The following is an 18976-nucleotide window of genomic DNA, read 5'->3' as shown; positions in this document are numbered from 1 at the left end:
TGGTGATAAGTAGTCATTGCTATTGTGTTTTTGCACTATATTGACTTGCTCTCCATCTTAAACGATCAAGTCAGTCAGTCTTCTATTAATTCCAAACAGTCGCTTGATGTAAAACATACCACTTCCCGTGTTCCTGGTGATTTCCACCAGGAATGTCCTACCAGACTGCGCTGCTTAAAAAGACAATAGTGAATGTTGCCACCATAAAAACACAGGACAAGCAAAAAAAAAAAAAAAAAAACATTTATTAAAAAACAAAGTATGCACAGCTTGGGATACAATAGATGGGCTGAAGACAACATGCTTCCTTCTAAACATCTACATCATATTTCAACAAAGATAAATGTTTAACCAGACAAAACATCTGCCTGACCTGTATAAAATACCATTCACTTTCTCTCACAAACTGCTCCTTTGTGGCAAAATGTATCCCGTTCCCAACTACTCCGTTAGTCAGTATATATCCGCTATTTACCGTTTGATTAGAAGGTATCCACTTGTCTCGTTTACATTTCCACCAAAATAGACTTTTCTATTCTCTAATCTACAAGCGTAATACATTTCCTGCCTCATAATCTTTTGAAAAACATTTTCTTCCAGTCTTTGCTCTCACAATGTTGACATCCCATCCGTGTTTAGTTTCACTTTCAGTTTTGGTGTTATGAGTCGGACTTTGATTGACAGCTTGTTAGGACTTTGAGGAAGACTGTATATCGACCAATCAATTTGAAGCACAAGGGGCGTGTTTATACACTTACAGTGCACACGTGTTCTACGTCACCCCTGTTCTCCGGCTATAGTGACAATTCTGTCAACTAGTGGTGGAAAAACACCATGGATTATTTTGCTTGTGTAAACAACGTGGGCCTCCACAGCGCTGGCCTCAATACTACAAGTGGACACAAGGGGGCTGGAACAAGTATTTTCCCCAAGAGTTCACATCAAAAAGAGGCAAGTCATCTGTCTGCTGATCTACCATCAGATCTACAGTGTCTGCTGATCTACCATCAGATCTACAGTGTCTGCTGATCTACCATCAGATCTACAGTGTCTGCTGATCTACCATCAGATCTACAGTGTCTGCTGATCTACACAGTCCGTCTGCTGATCTACCATCAGATCTACACACAGTCTGCTGATCTACCATCAGATCTACACACAGTCTGCTGATCTACCATCAGATCTACAGTGTCTGCTGATCTACCATCAGATCTACAGTGTCTGCTGATCTACCATCAGATCTACACACAGTCTGCTGATCTACCATCAGATCTACACAGTCCGTCTGCTGATCTACCATCAGATCTACACACGGTAGACTCTACAGTCTAGAGCAGTGGTTCTCAAATTATGGGTTGCGACCCAAATTGGGCATGCGGTAGGTGACAGTGGGGTCGCGCATACATTTTTTTAAATCATTTAATTTTTTATGTTCCGGCAACATATTTTGGCTAAATATGCCTCATTTTATAAATGTGTATTGATAACATAGTGCTGTAATTACATTTTCTAATAAATATGCATGATCAAGTTCAACAACGTGTGCTTTTATTTTGATATTCCTAAATTCCATGTTGAAATTACGCAATGTGGGGTCCCCAAAATAATTCCTAAATAAAATGGGGTCACGGTATGAAAAAGTTTGAGAACCCCTGGTCTAGAGAAAGGTAGGAATTGAACGCCCGGGTCAGCTGTCCAGACAGGCCTGCTGCAGGAGAGGTGAAGGACTGACAGCTGGTGTCACGTCATTAAAGCAGCTGTAAGTGGTATTTCTTTGTTTGTTAAAATAAGTGGTTTACACGTTAAGATAATAGCTCTACATTCCAACAGCCATCACTGATGTAGAGTGTCTGGTCAGTAACATGGGTCTCCCAGTCCCTCCACTCTGCATTAAACACTAAATACATTTCATGGTATCTCTTCCCACTTTATCCAATCAGGAGAGAGAACTCCAAACAGCAAAAATGGTCTGACAAAAATAAGAAATACAAATTTGTTTTAAGGAAATGTGTCCTTGAAACAAGTAAAATATTCTACCAGTGCAGTAAGCAAATTTGGCTTGGCAAGATTTCTTGAAAGTAAAGAATATCTAGGGTTCCCTCTCCTGATTGGATAAAGTGGGAAGAGATACCAGGAAATGTGTTTTGTGTTTACTACAGAGTGGAGGGACTGGGAGACCCATGTTACTGACCAGACACTCTACATCAGTGATGGCTGTCGGAATGTAGAACTACTACTAGAACACTTATTATAATTATAACAAATAATGCCACTTACAGCACCTTTAAGCCAGGATGGATGGATGGAACTCTTGATGTCTGTCCAGGCTGTGGGCTGTCCGTCTGTCCAGGTGGTCCGTTTTGTGTACGTGTATATATGTACATGTATACGTCTGTGTAAATGTTGTCAGTATGTGTCTAAAAGCTGTTTCTTGCTTCAGGAGCTCTTTGTTGTACTGTAGCCAGTTTACCATAACCTCCTCTGGCTGGGTCATAGTCCTGTCTGTACTCATCTCTGACCTACACACACACACAGAGAGAGAGAGAGAAGCAGATATCAGCATAGAGGTATATATATAAAATCAGTAACCAAGTATAGTTCAGAGATACTATATCATAATACATTTTATATAAATCAGTATTTAAGTATAGTTCAGATAGATACTATATCATAATTAAGGCTGTCAAAGTTAACGCACAATTAATTTAACGCCACTATATATTTTGAGAGAGAGAGATGAGGAAGGGGCAAGAGAGCTGTGAGAGAGAGAGGGGGGGGGGGGGTGCGAGTGCTTTATTCATTGTTTAAAATGATTATTTTCTTTTAAGTTGTTTTGTGCATCACTCAGTTTTGCAATTTGCAATGCATGAGGGTCATCCTTTTGTGTCAAATGGCTGCATAAAGCAAGCATTTGTTGATGTTGATATGCGATTAATCACAAGTTAACTATGGACAACCATGCGATTAATAAGATTACATATTTTAATCGATTGACAGCCGACATAATACATATTATATAAATCAGTATCCAAGTATAGTTCAGATGGATACTATATATAATACATATTATATAAATCAGTATTTAACTATAGTTCAGAGTGATACAATATACCAAAATACACATTATATAAATTAGGGATGTGAAAATGTGTATATAAGTCATCAATATAGTATAAAACAGCTGACCTGTCCTCCAGATTTATGTGCGTGTATATATATAATATATATATATGTGTGTGTATATAAGTCAATAATATAGTATAAAATAGCTGACCTGTCCTCCCGATTTTCCTCGGCCGTACTGTCTTCCCTCTATGAAGCCGGCGTCCCAGTCTGTCCTGATGATGCGGTCATCTAGACGCGTACCGTTAATAAACCGCATGGCTTGTTCAGCGTCGAAACGCATGTAGTACCTGGCACAGCAGGGGTTAAGGTCCATCCAGGGCATGTGGATTCCATTTAAACAGTCATTTCTATTATCCAGAGCAGCTTGGAACAGAACAGAACAGTCTCTTATCCAGAGCAGCTTGGAACAGAACAGTCTCTCTTATCCAGAGCAGCTTGGAACAGAACAGTCTCTTATCCAGAGCAGCTTGGAACAGAACAGTCTCTTATCCAGAGCAGCTTGGAACAGAACAGTCTCTTATCCAGAGCAGCTTGGAACAGAACAGTCTCTTATCCAGAGCAGCTTGGAACAGAACAGTCTCTTATCCAGAGCAGCTTGGAACAGAACAGTCTCTCTTATCCAGAGCAGCTTGGAACAGAACAGTCTCTTATCCAGAGCAGCTTGGAACAGAACAGTCTCTTATCCAGAGCAGCTTGGAACAGAACAGTCTCTTATACAGAGCAGCTTGGAACAGAACAGTCTCTCTTATCCAGAGCAGCTTGGAACAGAACAGTCTCTCTTATCCAGAGCAGCTTGGAACAGAACAGTCTCTCTTATCCAGAGCAGCTTGGAACAGAACAGTCTCTCTTATCCAGAGCAGCTTGGAACAGAACAGTCTCTTATCCAGAGCAGCTTGGAACAGAACAGTCTCTCTTATCCAGAGAAGCTTGGAACAATTAAAACTCTTGACTTGACTTAAACAGAACAGTCTCTCTTATCCAGAGCAGCTTGATCTAAACTTTAGACTTCTCTAAAGTGAGAGAATCTAAAGTGCCCAGGGCACAACGAGCGATACCACGGATTACGGTTGCTACCTCAACTAACGTTACATACATTACTACCGGATTACTGTTGCTACCTCAGCTAACGTTACGTTACATACATTACTACCGATTACCGTCGCTACCTCAGCAAATGTTACATAAGTTACATACATTACTACTGATAACCGTCGCTACCTCAGCTAACGTTACATAAGTTACATACATTACTACTGATTACTGTTGCTACCTCAGCTAACGTTACATAAGTTATATACATTACTACTGATTACCGTCGCAACCTCAGCTAACATTACATAAGTTACATACATTACTACTGATTACCGTCGCTACCTCAACTAACGTTACATAAGTTACATACATTACTACTGATTACTGTTGCTACCTCAGCTAACATTACATAAGTTACATTACTACTGATTACCATCGCTACCTCAGCTAACATTACATAAGTTACATACATTACTACTGATTACTGTTGCTACCTCAGCTAACATTACATACCGGTAAGTTACATACAGTCGCTGGCGGAAGAAAACCTTCCAACTCCAAAAACCCAACTTTTCAGGAGATGAAAAAAAACAACAATGGGTAACCGTCGGTAGTGTGATAGTAAAGGGTTAACCTTCTGTAGTGTGGCAGTGAAAGGGTTAAGTTAGGGCTGGTCGATTCATTCGAATTAATGATTTAGGACGATTTTGATTTTTTTTTCCTCAAGGGTCGCCGTTTATTTTACAAAAAGTGATGTTTGGTGAAAGTTAGATTTGCACTTTATTAATCCCAATAGGGAAATTCATTCTTGTTTGATGATCAAGAGGCACCTTTTATTTGTTTTAAGTGACGTTTGGTGAAAAAGCAAGTTATTGCCCTATTAATCCCAATAGGGACATTCATCTTTGTTTGATCAAGAGTAAGCTTATATATATATTATAAAAAATAAAATTAAGTGAAGATTGGTGAAAGTTAGCACTTCAAATTCATCTTGGTTTGATATTTTTAGTGTCAAATAAAAACAAAGGTTATTTGAATGATTTCTAGCTTTCAAGAGAAGAAAATAAATCTGAGATTTTATTTTTAGGCCATATCGCCCAGCCCTAGGTCAAGTAAAAGTAGAAAATACTCAGATAAATGAGTACTCTGGTAAAAGTAAAATTGTAAAAGTCCTCCATTCAAATTCTACTTAAGTAAAAGTAGAGAAGTATTTGCTATTGAATGTACTTAAGTAAAGGTACACATTCTACATGACATTTGTGTATCCATTAACCTCTATAGGTTGTGTTAAAGTGGTATGTGGTCCAGTTATGCTGCTCTGATTAAAGGTTATGTTAAAGTGGTATGTGGTCCAGTTATGCTGCTCTGATTAAAGGTTATGTTAAAGTGGTATGTGGTCCAGTTATGCTGCTCCGATTACATTCTCTTGAAGTTGACAGGCTTCAAATGTGAAAGTATATAATTTCTAGGGCTGACCCCTATTAGTCGACTAATCGGTCGAAAAGGAGCCGTAGTCGACTGCCAACCCCTTAGTCAAATACAAAAAAATAATAATCATTTATAATTATTATTTTTCTTCTTTTTTTATCATTCTTTCCAAAAGAAAAGAGGCCTAGAAGCGTGGCTAACGCTAATGGCACGCATACCAGAGGCTGACTGCCTACAAAAACTGGCACAGAGCCACTGAAAGAGGATTTCACCCATCTAATGAACACACTAGACTAGACAAATATCAAGATGTATCCATCAGTGGACCAATTGCATGCTTTTGCAGAGGACAAGAAGCCTTCAGTCGACTCCTTCAGACATTAAATAAGCACCCCCCACAGCCCAAATGGAATGATAAAAAAATATATATATATTTTGGTCGACTAATAGTCGACTAACGGCAAATTTTGGCCAATTATAGTAGACTATCCAAATCCTTAGTCGGGGACAGCCCTAATAATTTCCATACACTTTATCTTGTATATATTATGTTTTATATGCCAAATCCTTTTCTTCAAAGTAACTAGTAACTGATGGGTTCAGATAAATGTAGGCGTAAAAAGTACAATATTTCACTTGAAATGTAGTGGAGTAAAAGTATAAAGTTCCCTAAAATGAAAATACAAGTAGCTCGAAATTGTACTTAAGTACAGTACTTGAGTAAAAATACTTAGTTACTTTCCACCACTAGTTGTGATGCGTTCGACAGCTTGGTGAAAGGATACTCGACGAAGCAGAAGCCACACGCCGTCTTCTTCACCTTGTCCAGACCGATGACTATGCGCTTAACTTCTCCACTCTTACCGAACAGCTCGTACACCTGCGCCACACAAACACAGTATATTACTATAATAACTAAACATGCACTTTTATAATAACATAATATAACATAACTCATTGGTGTTTAGACAAGCAGAAAAATAGATATCAAAACTGTTTATCCATGTGGGGAGAAAAGTCAGTGTTCGGTATTTGCTTCATAATATGTTGACCGCTGTTAAACACTAAGAGAACAAGCTCTGTAGTAAATGTGTCTGAATGACTACATCTGTCAAACAATAAGAGAACAAGCTCTGTAGTAAATGTGTCTGAATGACTACATCTGTCAAACACTAAGAACAAGCTCTGTAGTAAATGTGTCTGAATGACTACATCTGTCAAACACTAAGAACAAGCTCTGTAGTAAATGTGTCTGAATGACTACATCTGTCAAACACTAAGAACAAGCTCTGTAGTAAATGTGTCTGAATGACTACATCTGTCAAACACTAAGAACAAGCTCTGTAGTAAATGTGTCTGAATGACTACATCTGTCAAACACTAAGAACAAGCTCTGTAGTAAATGTGTCTGAATGACTACATCTGTATAATAATTACCTGATTTAATGATTATTTTTGTAATTGAATGAGTTTTTGACGGTCATTTTGATTACTTGTATATGTTATTACTTGCATGTTAAACTTGCTTTGGCAATATATACTTTGGTATTTCATGCCAATAATGCATATTTTAATTGAATTGATAGAGACAAACAGATAGAACAATAGATAGAGATAGGTGCAGGGAACCAAATTAACTTTTTGACTTACCAGCCATTTGGCTGGTAGATTTGAAAAACTACCAGCCAGGCAGATTTCTTACCAGCCAAAAATTATAAATAGCTTTTTAGTATATCGCCATGTGTTATTATTACTATACAATACTCTCATATGCTATTTTCAATTAATATCATAAACAACATAAGGAATATTAGCATAATTATGAGTGGACTGAAGGAATGAGTCAGTGTTAATAGTTTTAAATGCAAATAATTTATTGAAACATAGAAGTGGGGTCGGGACACACACTGTTTCAACTCACCACCCCCGCATCATATTGTAGTCTAGTCTGTCTTCAAACTTCCACTCCTCTCACAACTTTTTTATATTTGAATATCAACATTATCCACCCATCCTCATTAATCCTCAGTTTACTATAATATACTCCTGTCCTGAGTCCTGACTAGTGACTACATCGTGTTTCCAAACGCACGCACACAGAGAAAGGGAGAGTGCCCCCCCCCCCCCCCCCATTTCCCTTTCCCCAGCCCACACTTTCTGCTGTTCTCTATGGCTCTGCCTCTGATCAGGATTAGATTGTTAGCTTACGCTAACGTAACGTTAATTTCGGGTGATGTGGGCATAAAGGAATGGCGACGATGCAAAGCATGTTAGATGCATTTGACCCGTTATGAGAGAGAAAAAACACCACAGACTTATTTCGGGTCGCAAAATAGGCGCACTGCTGTGTAGCCCTGCTCCTCTGCTTGACCGCCCTGCGCCGCAGACATTAGCACGGACTGGGCGGATATGACTCGTCGAGTTGCCACGGGGTTTTTCAAAATAAGAGTATCGATATTAACCGAACGTTGTTAGCTGCCGGAGCCATAGATATTATGACTGGAGCTGCACTTGGGGTGGAAATGAGACCCGGCACAGGATTTTCAAAATAAGAGTATCGATATGAACTATTTTGTTACACGCCAGGTGGCGGGCAGACCTCTCATTGTTACTCGCCAAACCTTAAATCTGCCCGCCATTGGCGGTTGGCGGGTACTTATTTTGTTCCCTGGATAGGTAGACAGAAATATATATACTGTAGATACAGTAGCCAGACAGACCATTCTTCAGTAGTGTAGAAAGACAAGACAGGTAGCCAGACAGACTGCCCCTAATCGAGACAACTTTATTATTGTCAATCTGGAAGGACAGTCTCTTTTGTGGAGGACATATATATTAGGGGTGGGACGATACATCGATCTAATTATCAATGGTCGGACATGACCGGTTAGCCTAGGCATTAGGGCTGCAACGATTAGTTGACATAATCGACGATGTCGATTAAAAAAAATCAACGAGGAATTGTTGCGTCGATTAGTCGACTAATCGAAAAAATTATCTGCAGATTAGTCGACTACCAAAATAGTCACGCACAGAGGAAACTGGTATCTATCTTCTTGTCTCTCTCTGGAGAAGACTATAAGCTAATTTCCCAAGATGTTGGCGTGTTCTTTTAAGCCATTCTCCCTTTCGGTGTGCGTTTGTGCACGTTCGCATCCCATATCTAGTCTTAGGTCGCTTTCACATATAGTTTGTGGACTCTGTGCAGTTCTGGTGGTGAAGTTGCAACATTGTTGCATTCTTCATTTGGTTCGTCTGCGTTCACATAGCAATTTGACAGGCGCACCGAACTTTCTGAACAATGTCACGCGGTCGAAAAGGGCGCTCGTCTATTGGACAATAGAGAGTGGAAATGTGTGTGGCTGCGAGCCTGTGTGTGCGCGCGCGCGTGTGTGTCTGTGTGTGGACTGCGAGCCCTCCAGATCAGCGGAGGCGGAGTTTTTTATTTTGACGTGACATTGATCCATTGTTCTATTGAAGCCCATTACCACCATCCTCTCGCTAAACAACTTGTACACCGTGTTGTTTTTATGAGTGCCCACAAGTAGCTGTTTTATTTGGTCTTCTGACCATATGTGTACAGTGTGCTTGTTTTGCAGTGAATGCCGAGCGCCTCGGTAATAATATAATAAGTCGCGTTTTTTCTTCCTTCTACCCAAGATGCACAGTTAGATATATAGATAGATAGAAAGATAGATGCAGTGTGCTTGTTTTGCAGTGAATGCCGCGCGCAGTGGTAATAATAAGCACTTCCTATATTTGGTCCGCGTTTGGTCCGATGAAGCGAACCGAGACCTATGTTTTTGGTCGGACCAGAGTTTGTGTGTTTGGTCCGCGGACCGAGTTCGACGCGCATTCACACAAACCCGAAAAACCGGACTATCGAATTCTGGTCCGATAGTCCGGACCAAACAGCCCCTGTGTGAAAGCGACCATAGTATTTACCGAGGATGGACAGATAATGTTGATATTTAAAACATAAAAAATATAACACATAATAAATGTATACATGATCATGCAACATAAATTTGTTGTAACAACGGTTTGGGAGAGGGAGGTACGGAGGGGTTTTAGGTTGTGTGTAGGAGTGGACGGTATGGTCTAAAATTTATATCACGGTATAATTTGAAGCATAGACGGTAACGGTATATATATCACGGTATCAGTGTTTCTGTTAGAATAATTTTTTTTGCCTGATAGGCAGGCTATATAAAGAATGACATCCTCAAGGCATGTAGATTTATAATATTTTAACTTAAACTAGGCTACTTTTGCATATAAAGTCATTATATTCCAAATAAAATAAGTCCAGAGTCGAGACTCCTGCTCCCATTGCAAACAGCGGGGCTGGATTTTGCTAGAAGCATATGTAGCTGCAGAGCCGCAGAGCCAGGGGCTCTTTCAGGTCATTCATTTCAGCCATTGGCAATTCAGCCGTTGGGTGGGGGGGCGCTGTTTGACGGGCCTGTGACCAGACCTGAAAGAGCCCCTGGCTCTGCGGCTCTGCAGCTGCATGCTATTTGCAAATCCACTGCTGCAGCCGTCCTCCCGGCTCCCGCTGCTGCCGTCGTTATCATAACACTACACACATATCGTAATGTTTACAGCAAACTGTAGTTGATCACCAGGTATGTTTTATTAACGTAGAATAATTCATATAAGAAAAACGATAGGGACATCTCTTACCTTTCTCCACTGGTTAAAAATGCCAGGAACTGAAATTGAAACTTGCTGTGCGCCGCGGTGATATGTGTTTATTATGAAATGACAATTGCGTGTTGACACGCCCACTGCGCGAAGCCTCCTAAATAACTTTTTCCAGTTTGCACATATCTATTATCTATGACTAATTCTATCTATTTTTAGGGGCAAATGCGATTGAAATAGTCGCGCTGTGGTTACATGACGTCATTGCTATTTTAGAGCTGCTCTACCGGTTACACGGTATAGTCAAAATCCATACCGTAGAGCAAATTAATACCGTTTATACCGTATACCATTTATACCGTCCACCCCTAGTTGTGTGTTGTTGCGAGTTCCTAAAAATGGAACTTAACTGGGCATGTGTCAGCCCCAGTCTCCTCTGTAGACCAGACAGTCTCTTTTAACTGGGCATGAATCAGCCCCAGTCTCCTCCGTAGACCAGACTCTCATTTATTAATAAGGCTAACGTTTTTTATTTTTTTTTTCTCAGACGTGGAGTGATACTGACTTGTGAAAATGAATTAGACTCATAGCTGTGGATATTACGCTCATCATACCATGGCTATGAACCAATCAGGTCAGGATGAGACTCAGCTTAAACCTAGTAGTAGACTCAGGGGGCTTTCTCACTCACCATTCGGGGTCGAATCAGAGCCCGATCGCACCCGAAAAGGGTGTGTCAGTCCTAGTGAGAACGCTCCCCCCGTCCCCGGGGGCGCTGATTCGCTCCAAACCTGGACCGCTGAAATAGGTGGTTCCGGGTGCGCGCCAGTGGGAGCGGGGGGGCGTGGTGTGCAATGCTTGTACCAAAACACGGGAGAGGCTTCTGTATCAACTTGCTGACACACACAACGTCATACTGTAATGCTTTCATGATTGCTTGAATTTGGGGCAGATAAACATACAGCAACAACTGGACAATACCCACAAAAACTATATTTATGGGCAATTTGGCGAGTTCAGAGAACTTCAGACCTCAACCAAACAAGCATGTTGAGCCTCACGGCTCAGTGGATGAAAACATGAAGCCACGTTACAAGCACAAGACTTCCTAGCCTGCGATGTGCAAGCCAGGGGCTTTTGAATACCAGTCACTCGCAGCTCCATAGTAGCAGGGCTGTACGCTAAGCTTTTTCACTAGGGGCACACCTGCCCCTAAATGAGAAATTTAGGGGTAAAAAATATTTTTTAGGGGCACATTTTTAAATAACAATTTTACCATTATTTATATCGATTGTTTTTGATTTTAAAAAAAAGAAAAAAAAATTATATATTTTTTTTAATAAAATATATATATTATATAATCATACTTGTAGTTGCAGGCCTGTACACTGCGATGATATGATCGCGAATTGCCCCTTTAATTGGCCGTTGCGATTGGTAAATATTATCTGGGGGCGGGCTTGCGAGTAGTGCTTTCAAGCCTTGCATTCGCATTTCACTCCTAAATTATCCAAGGCGTGTGATGACGCCACTCACGCGAGCTGTCAGTGCGACACAATGTCGTGGTGCTATGAAAGAATCTGTCGGCAATGAATGAACTTACTGCGATCACCGATAGCCTGAGTGAAAAAAAAGATTTGCGCGGAGTGAATCTGGGTCACGCTATATACTTGGAACTTGTAGTCTATCGTGCGATTAAAGACCATGTCCCTATCTGCGTAGTCTATACATCCAACACCAAATCCCATAATTCCTAGCGAAACGAAACTGAATGTGGCCGCTTCCTTTAAATAATAATATGGCTCTTGCTCCGCAAGAACAACGGAGTGGATAATGGATTTCAGTCAATTTTATGACAACCACGTCCGATGTGGAGAGATGATAAGATGATGATTGACGTGATGATGTGATGATTGATTGACGGGGACACGGAAACTTCTAACGTTCAGGATCAGCCATGCATTACGTGAGTACACTACCCCACTATTAGGACGTGAAATACTGTCTACTTAAATTGACACCGCGGATCAATAAAGTATCAATATCAACTATCTATCTAATAATGAGACGATATGCAAATAATATAATACTAATAATTGTCGGTTCCCCGTATATGAAATGAAATGACTGCTGGTAAAATCACTGTTTATTTCTCGTTTTGCATAATATTACATTCCACTTCTATAAACAATCAAAGTCCTACCGTAAGAGCCTCATACGGGTCAATTAAACCTTTTTTATTAGTCTTTCCTTCGAGCTAAGTTGGACTGAACATTTCACTGTCAAAAGCGCAAATGTAAATAAGGTTGCGTTGCAACAGTTTTCAAAATAAAGGTCATATATACAAATACCTCTCAATTCTTATAAAAAAAAAGTCCCGGATATACATAAACATTAATTGGCATAGATCTCTATAAACGGCCCAACACATTGATCACTTTAGGCACACACTGAAACCAGTAACATCACAAATATGAAGCAGGTAATTACCCATACAAATAATAAACCTTTCATGAGGTTATTTACAATAATAATAATTCATTTGATTTCTAAAGCACTTTTCATTGTGAAACAAATGTATGCAGAGTTTCTTCTCCTCCTGATTAATGGTGTGTGTGTGTTGTGATGATCTCATTCAAGGAGCACTACACAAGCGCGCGCACACACACACACAGTTTGTTGTTTTTGTTCTATTAGTGATTTACACACTCAGTTGGTTCATTATAAAAGATACAAACCTGAAAACAAACGCACTTAAATGTTAAATAAAAGGACCACAGTAATGAGGCAGGAGGAACATATTTTTTTTAATAATGGTAAAATTGTTATTAAAAAATGTGCCCCTAAAAAATATTTTTTGCCCCTAAATTTCTCATTTAGGGGCAAGTGTGCCCCTAGTGAAAAAGCTTAGCGTACAGCCCTGAGTTGTATTATCTGCGAGACATCGCCACCACGCAACAAGTCAAAATGCTCGCTATATGCAACCAGCTCCACTGTCTGTGTGTACTCGAGTAGCCTCCAGCTACGGCCAGGATTCTCCGGAGCTGCAGCTGGCCCCTATACTGTAGCCTCCAGCTACGGCCAGGATTCTCCGGCGCTGCAGCTGGACCCTATTGACTATATTCAGCGTGCCCTGCCCTCAGCTCGAATACGCATCGACTCAGTGTTATAACTTATAAGACATTGATATCAGGAGCCATCTGAACTAGGGCTGGGCGATATGGAAAAAAATCATATCGCGATAACGATATGATAATTTTATTTTATTTCTCGATATCGATAATTATCGAATTGTTATAAGTATATATATTTTTTTTTTTTTTTTTTTTTTTTTAACAACAGATGTATGTTTATTTTGCAGCAATTCTTTGTCATTGCCGCCATCTTTAGTGTTACATCCCCTCACACTCCAGTTCTCAGGCTGCAGCTGGTTTAAAAGCTAAAGTAAACCGGCTTCTCTGCTGGCTGTGGCTCCAGAGGAGTTGAACAGTTCTGGCTCTGCTAGTTTATTTTCGATCTTTTGGCGCTTTTTTGGTGGACAAACCACCGCACATGTGCACTGTGACTCGTGACTGGAGTCTAGTTCTGCTAGCACACATAGCCTACTGTGTACAGACGGTTTCAAAATGTATTTTAAATTAGAAAGCAAACAAAATAAATGGACAAGAGAAAAAGAAATCTGAATTTAGTCAGTATTGTCATTTGGACAAGCAAAGCCATTACTTTAAGTTGCAGGCAAGAAAGACAAGTCTGTCCACTGTCTCTGGTTTTAAAACTGCCATGTTGCAGGTAAAAAAAAAAAAAAAAAAAAAAAAAAAAACGATTTTTCGATTTCTTTTTAATTTCGATATTCGATATCGATTATTAAAATATATCGCGATATTTATCGTTATCGTTATATCGCCCAGCCCTAATCTGAACTATTTAGTTTAATGGGACGTTTCGTTTTGAACAGTAAGCTAACGCGAGCCATCATGCACTACTAGACTTGCTGGAGGATTTGTTGATATCAGTAGCTAGCCGGCTGGCAGGCTCACCGAGGTCCCAGTGTCCCACTAGAGACTAGTGTTTACAACAGCCACGGGTGCGGGAGGGAGGAGGAGCAGACGCCGCAGCTCTCTCCGTGTGTCTGAGTTCAGTTCAGTTCGTCTCACTATAGGAGGTCGAACGCGTCGAAAATATGAAGCAATACAAACTTTACTTTTCTTCATAGCTAAATCAGTCAGCCAGTCTATCAGAGTGAGTGCTCAGTCGATTGTTCCCGCTGATCATACCTGCTGAGTGCTCACTGCTCAGCTCGCGTGAGTGGCGTCATCACACGCCTTGGATAATTTAGGAGTGAAATGCGAATGCAAGGCTTGAAAGCACTGCTCGCAAGCCCGCCCCCAGATAATATTTACCAATCGCAACGGCCAATTAAAGGGGCAATTCGCGACCATCTCGTCGCACTGTACAGCCCTGAGTAGCCAGGCTAATTAGGACCACCAAACACTGCTTAAAAGCTCGGGGTGGGTCCGAAATATATAAAGCCCCTGGCTTGCACATCGCAGTCACGGAAGGGGCTAAAGACTTCCCTGGCTCGCATTAGGCCTGGCAACTTTTTTTGCCATTGCTATGTCTACTATACATTGGTTTCTTGTTCGAATGCATTTATTTCTATAGACCAGTGGTGCCCAACCAGTCGGCCGTGATCGACCGGTAGATCAATGACATGCAATATAATTGATGCGAGCAATGTTAGCTGCTAACTAGTAAAAAATATGCTAGGCTAAGTAGCGTTAGCTTAGCGTTAACCCTGGAAAACGCTCAAAGCGGACTCCACGACACCAGTTCCATTCGTGAGAAAAGGGGGTGGGTTATATTGACAAGGCTTGACAACAGAGGTTCAAATATAACTTCATATTTATTGGTTATTTGTTTCTTTATATCAGCATCCAGTTTCCACCACTGTGTTAAAACTCTTCCTGTGTTGACGTTAGAGCATGACATCAACGCCTACGGCAAGCTTACACGCTTAAAACGCAAACCGTAAACAGAACCCGGAGCGCACCACGACTGCTGTGTGTACGCAAACTAGAGGGGGGAAGTTCGCACCCAAGGACGGAACGGAGCTGATTCGACCCTGAATGGCAGTGAGAAAGCCCCCTCAGTTTAGACCTAGGACAGGAGGAGACTCAGTTTAGAGTGTCCTCCACAAAACAGAAAGGGCTGACCTTCGATATTTTTTTGGCATTCGAAGCTTCGGGCCGAGATTCGATTTTAATTCGAAGCTTCGAAATTAAAAATTAAATAAAATATTAAGAAAAGAAAGTTTAAAAAAATTATGTTGTGGGACTTGTACAGCACTTTGTTCAACTTTGTCAGTGCTGTAAAGTTTAAACCTTTTTAAAACTTAGACAACACTTTGCTTTCATGAAATATTGTAAGCAGTCATTTTAGGCTTTATAAAAGCAGCACAATGAACACAAATCTGTCAGTGCCGAGTCCGAACTCATCTTAAATAACAAACAGCATTGCTTGTTGTAGTTAACAAAGAGAGGCAGAGTTGATTTTGCATAATCGAATTTTATTTTCATATTCGAATCCCATGCCCAATCGAACGAAGCTTCGAAGCTTTGAGGTATTTAAGACAGCATAGAGCATCTATTCTCAGTCAACACGGTTGTCTCGATTAAGGGCCAACAGATGGAAGTAGATACTGTTCCTCAGTAGTGTAGACAGACAGGTAGATACAAAACAAACAGAGCTGTTCCTCAGTAGTGCAGACAGACAGGTAGATACAAACAGAGCTGTTCCTCCTCAGTAGTGCACAGACAGGTAGATAAAAACGGAGCTGTTCCTCAGTAGTGCAGAAAGACAGGTTGCAGATAGACAGGTAGATAGATACAAACGGAGCTGTTCCTCAGTAGTGCAGAAAGACAGGTTGCAGATAGACAAGTAGATACAAACAGATCTGTTCCTCAGTAGTGTAGAAAGACAGGTTGCAGACAGACATGTAGATAGACAGACCTGTTCCTCAGTAGTGTAGAAAGACAGGTTTCCCACGTACAGTGTGTTACTCTGCTTCAGAAGCTTCTCCTGCTCATATATGTTACCCTGGAAACACACACATTAACAGGGCCAAGTTAACAAAGTGCCAATCTCAGTTTAAGGTCCGCAATATAAGGTCAACTACCATGTCTCCAATAGCCAGGGTTTAGCCGTGATTCTGCCTTGTTTCCACTAGCCAGGGTTTAGTCTTACTGTAGCCTTGTCTCCACTAGCCAGGGGTTAGTCTTACTGTAGCCTTGTCTCCACTAGCCAGGGTTTAGTCTTACTGTAGCCTTGTCTCCACTAGCCAGGGTTTAGCCGTGCTGTGGCCTTGTCTCCACTAGCCAGGGTTTAGTCTTACAGCCTTGTCTCCACTAGCAAAGGTTTAGCCGTGCTGTGGCCTCATCTCCACTAGCCACGGTTTAGCCGTGCTGTGGCCTTGTCTCCACTAGCCAGGGTTTAGTCTTACATAGCCTTGTCTCCACTAGCCAAGGTTTAGCCGTGCTGAGGCCTTGTCTCCACTAGCCAGGGTTTAGCCGTGCTCTGGCCTTGTCTCCACTAGCCAGGGTTTAGTCTTACTGTAGCCTTGTCTCCACTAGCCAAGGTTTAGCCGTGCTGTGGCCTTGTCTCCACTAGCCAGGGTTTAGCCGTGCTGTGGCCTTGTCTCCACTAGCCAGGGTTTAGTCTTACTGTAGCCTTGTCTCCACTAGCCAAGGTTTAGCCGTGCTGTGGCCTTGTCTCCACTAGCCAGGGTTTAACCGTGCTGTGGCCTCGTCTCAACTAGCCAGGGTTTAGCCGTGCTGTGGCCTCGTCTCAACTAGCCAGGGTTTAACCGTGCTGTGGCCTCGTCTCAACTAGCCAGGGTTTAGCCGTGCTGTGGCCTCGTCTCCACTGGCCAGGGTTTAGCCATGCTGTGGCCTTGTCTCCACTAACCAGGGTAGGCCGTGCTGTGGCCTCGTCTCCACTAACCAGGGTTTGGCCGTGTCTCCACTAGCCAGGGTTTAGCCGTGCTGTGGCCTTGTCTCCACTAGCCAGGGTAGGCCGTGCTGTGGCCTTGTCTCCACTAGCCGGGGTTTGGCCGTGTCTCCACTAGCCAGGGTTTAGCCGTGCTGTGGCCTGTCTGGCACACAGCGAGCGTCTCCACTGTCTTTAGAACCTGGCCAGACATGGCTGACACCTTTCACAACCTGGCTGGGATTGTTATATCAATCATTGTGGTTTAGCTTGTATACCACAGTTGATGGTGTGAATTGTGAATGGTTGTGGAGACACAACAAGCTAGACCATGGCTAGTCCCAGCCAGGCTGAACAGAGCTAATGAATGGAGACAAGGCAATAGATGAGAAACCATCCAACCATGACGACTCAACTCTGTGGTGCCATCTACAGCCAAAATCTGGAACTGCGCCATGCTTTAGTCCCGAGCAGGGATATAACGTAATTTAACTATCATTACTTGTACAGAAAGGGACTTAACGCTAACCGGTTAAAGGAAATGTGACCTGTTAAAATCATTAACGGTCGACGCGTTGCTGTGTCCATTTGGAACGCTGTATGTTCATGTCCCGTTAGCCGTTAGCTACTTGTAGAAACAATAAAGTTAGCATACTCCACCAGGTTACTTAACGGGTCCATGCTAACAACGTTATAACGCTCACGTTCACATTCAGTTAAAATGTCTGAAGTACAAACGCTCTCCTACTAAACTAAATTAAAGGCGGTTCCGTTTGTTTGCCAACTACAGTTAGCAGCACTGATACACGACGCGACAGCCGCTTCCCTGTATAACCCTAATATATTAGTATCCTCTTACCTTGAAGTGCTGGTCCCTGTATTGACTGAAGTCAACGTATGAGTCGCTGTATAGGGCGTTTAGTTTGGCAGCCATTGTGAATAGATTAAAGATTAAAATCCGCCACAATGCCTCGGTTAGCTTAGCTGTTAGCTTGCTGCTCGGCGTGAAACACACTGGAACCTCTTCCGGTCGCAACCGGGGATTTGTCTTCCTCCCTTCAAATCAACGTAAAGATTGAATACCCGCCACCTAGTGGACCGGTGTGTGTACTTCACTCTCCAGTCTATACACAACATAGTTATATCGCTGAAGATTATTCATAACAAATGTCACAATATGACCATCAACTAAGGCCATATCCCTATAGCTGAAGATTATTCTACAAATATATTACTGTAAATCAGGGCCTAGGTCACATCAATGAGTTTTAAGATTATTATTACTGTCTTACTATTATGTACCTTGTTACTATACTTATACTACCTATCATGCTACTATTCACTCAGTGAGTGTAACACTCAAGGTCGACACTGATGATTTACAGATTGTGAAGTCAGCAGGAAGGGTAGAACTCTTATTTGATTTATTGACAACAAACATAAAGTTGTTATCAAATAAATAAAATAGGGCGGCTAGGTGGTGTAGTGGGCAAGGCACTCGCCATCAACGCTGGGTTCGAGTCCAGCTCTCGGCGTTGCTATCAGCTTGGCTGGTCGTTCATACTAACACAATTGGCAGTGTTAGGGGTGGGAAAGCTGATGGGTGGGTCCTGGGCGTTGTGGACAGCGACCCCTACAGTTCGGTCGGGGCGCCTGCACAGCGAGGGTAGGATCTGGAGGGAGGTAGTGTGACCTTCCACACGTTACACTCTCCCGGTGAGAATCTGCGCTGCCAGGCTGGCTGCCGGCTGGCTGCACA

At 41.8% G+C, this 18976-nt stretch overlaps 1 protein-coding gene across 1 annotated transcript; it reads right to left on the bottom strand.

Moving 5' to 3' along the window:
* Positions 1 to 266: 266 nt before the first annotated feature.
* Positions 267 to 18227, bottom strand: ncbp2 (nuclear cap binding protein subunit 2). The gene is made up of 5 exons (XM_084310959.1): positions 18077 to 18227; positions 16243 to 16329; positions 6372 to 6466; positions 3275 to 3413; positions 267 to 2519 (listed from the first exon to the last, which is right to left on the bottom strand). The coding sequence occupies exons 1-5, from the start codon at positions 18149 to 18151 to the stop codon at positions 2418 to 2420; spliced, it is 498 nt and encodes a 165-aa protein (XP_084167085.1). The 5' UTR covers positions 18152 to 18227; the 3' UTR covers positions 267 to 2417.
* Positions 18228 to 18976: the final 749 nt, after the last annotated feature.

The sequence above is a fragment of the Notolepis coatsorum genome, assembly GCF_963971535.1.
Source record: "Notolepis coatsorum genome assembly, chromosome: 3".
NCBI lineage: Eukaryota > Metazoa > Chordata > Actinopteri > Aulopiformes > Paralepididae > Notolepis > Notolepis coatsorum.
This window is presented reverse-complemented; position numbering and strand designations above follow the sequence as displayed.

What these genes read in the sequence shown, in the direction of transcription:
- ncbp2 (XM_084310959.1), bottom strand. Translation starts at nt 18,151, where the DNA reads ATGGCTGCCAAACTAAACGCCCTATACAGCGACTCATACGTTGACTTC. An exon ending in TCTACACTACTGAGGAACAG is followed by an intron (nt 6,467 to 16,242) that starts GTCTGTCTATCT and finishes TGTGTGGCGCAG; the next exon opens with GTGTACGAGCTGTTCGGTAA. An exon ending in GAGGAAAATCGGGAGGACAG is followed by an intron (nt 2,520 to 3,274) that starts GTCAGCTATTTT and finishes GTGTGTGTGTAG; the next exon opens with GTCAGAGATGAGTACAGACA.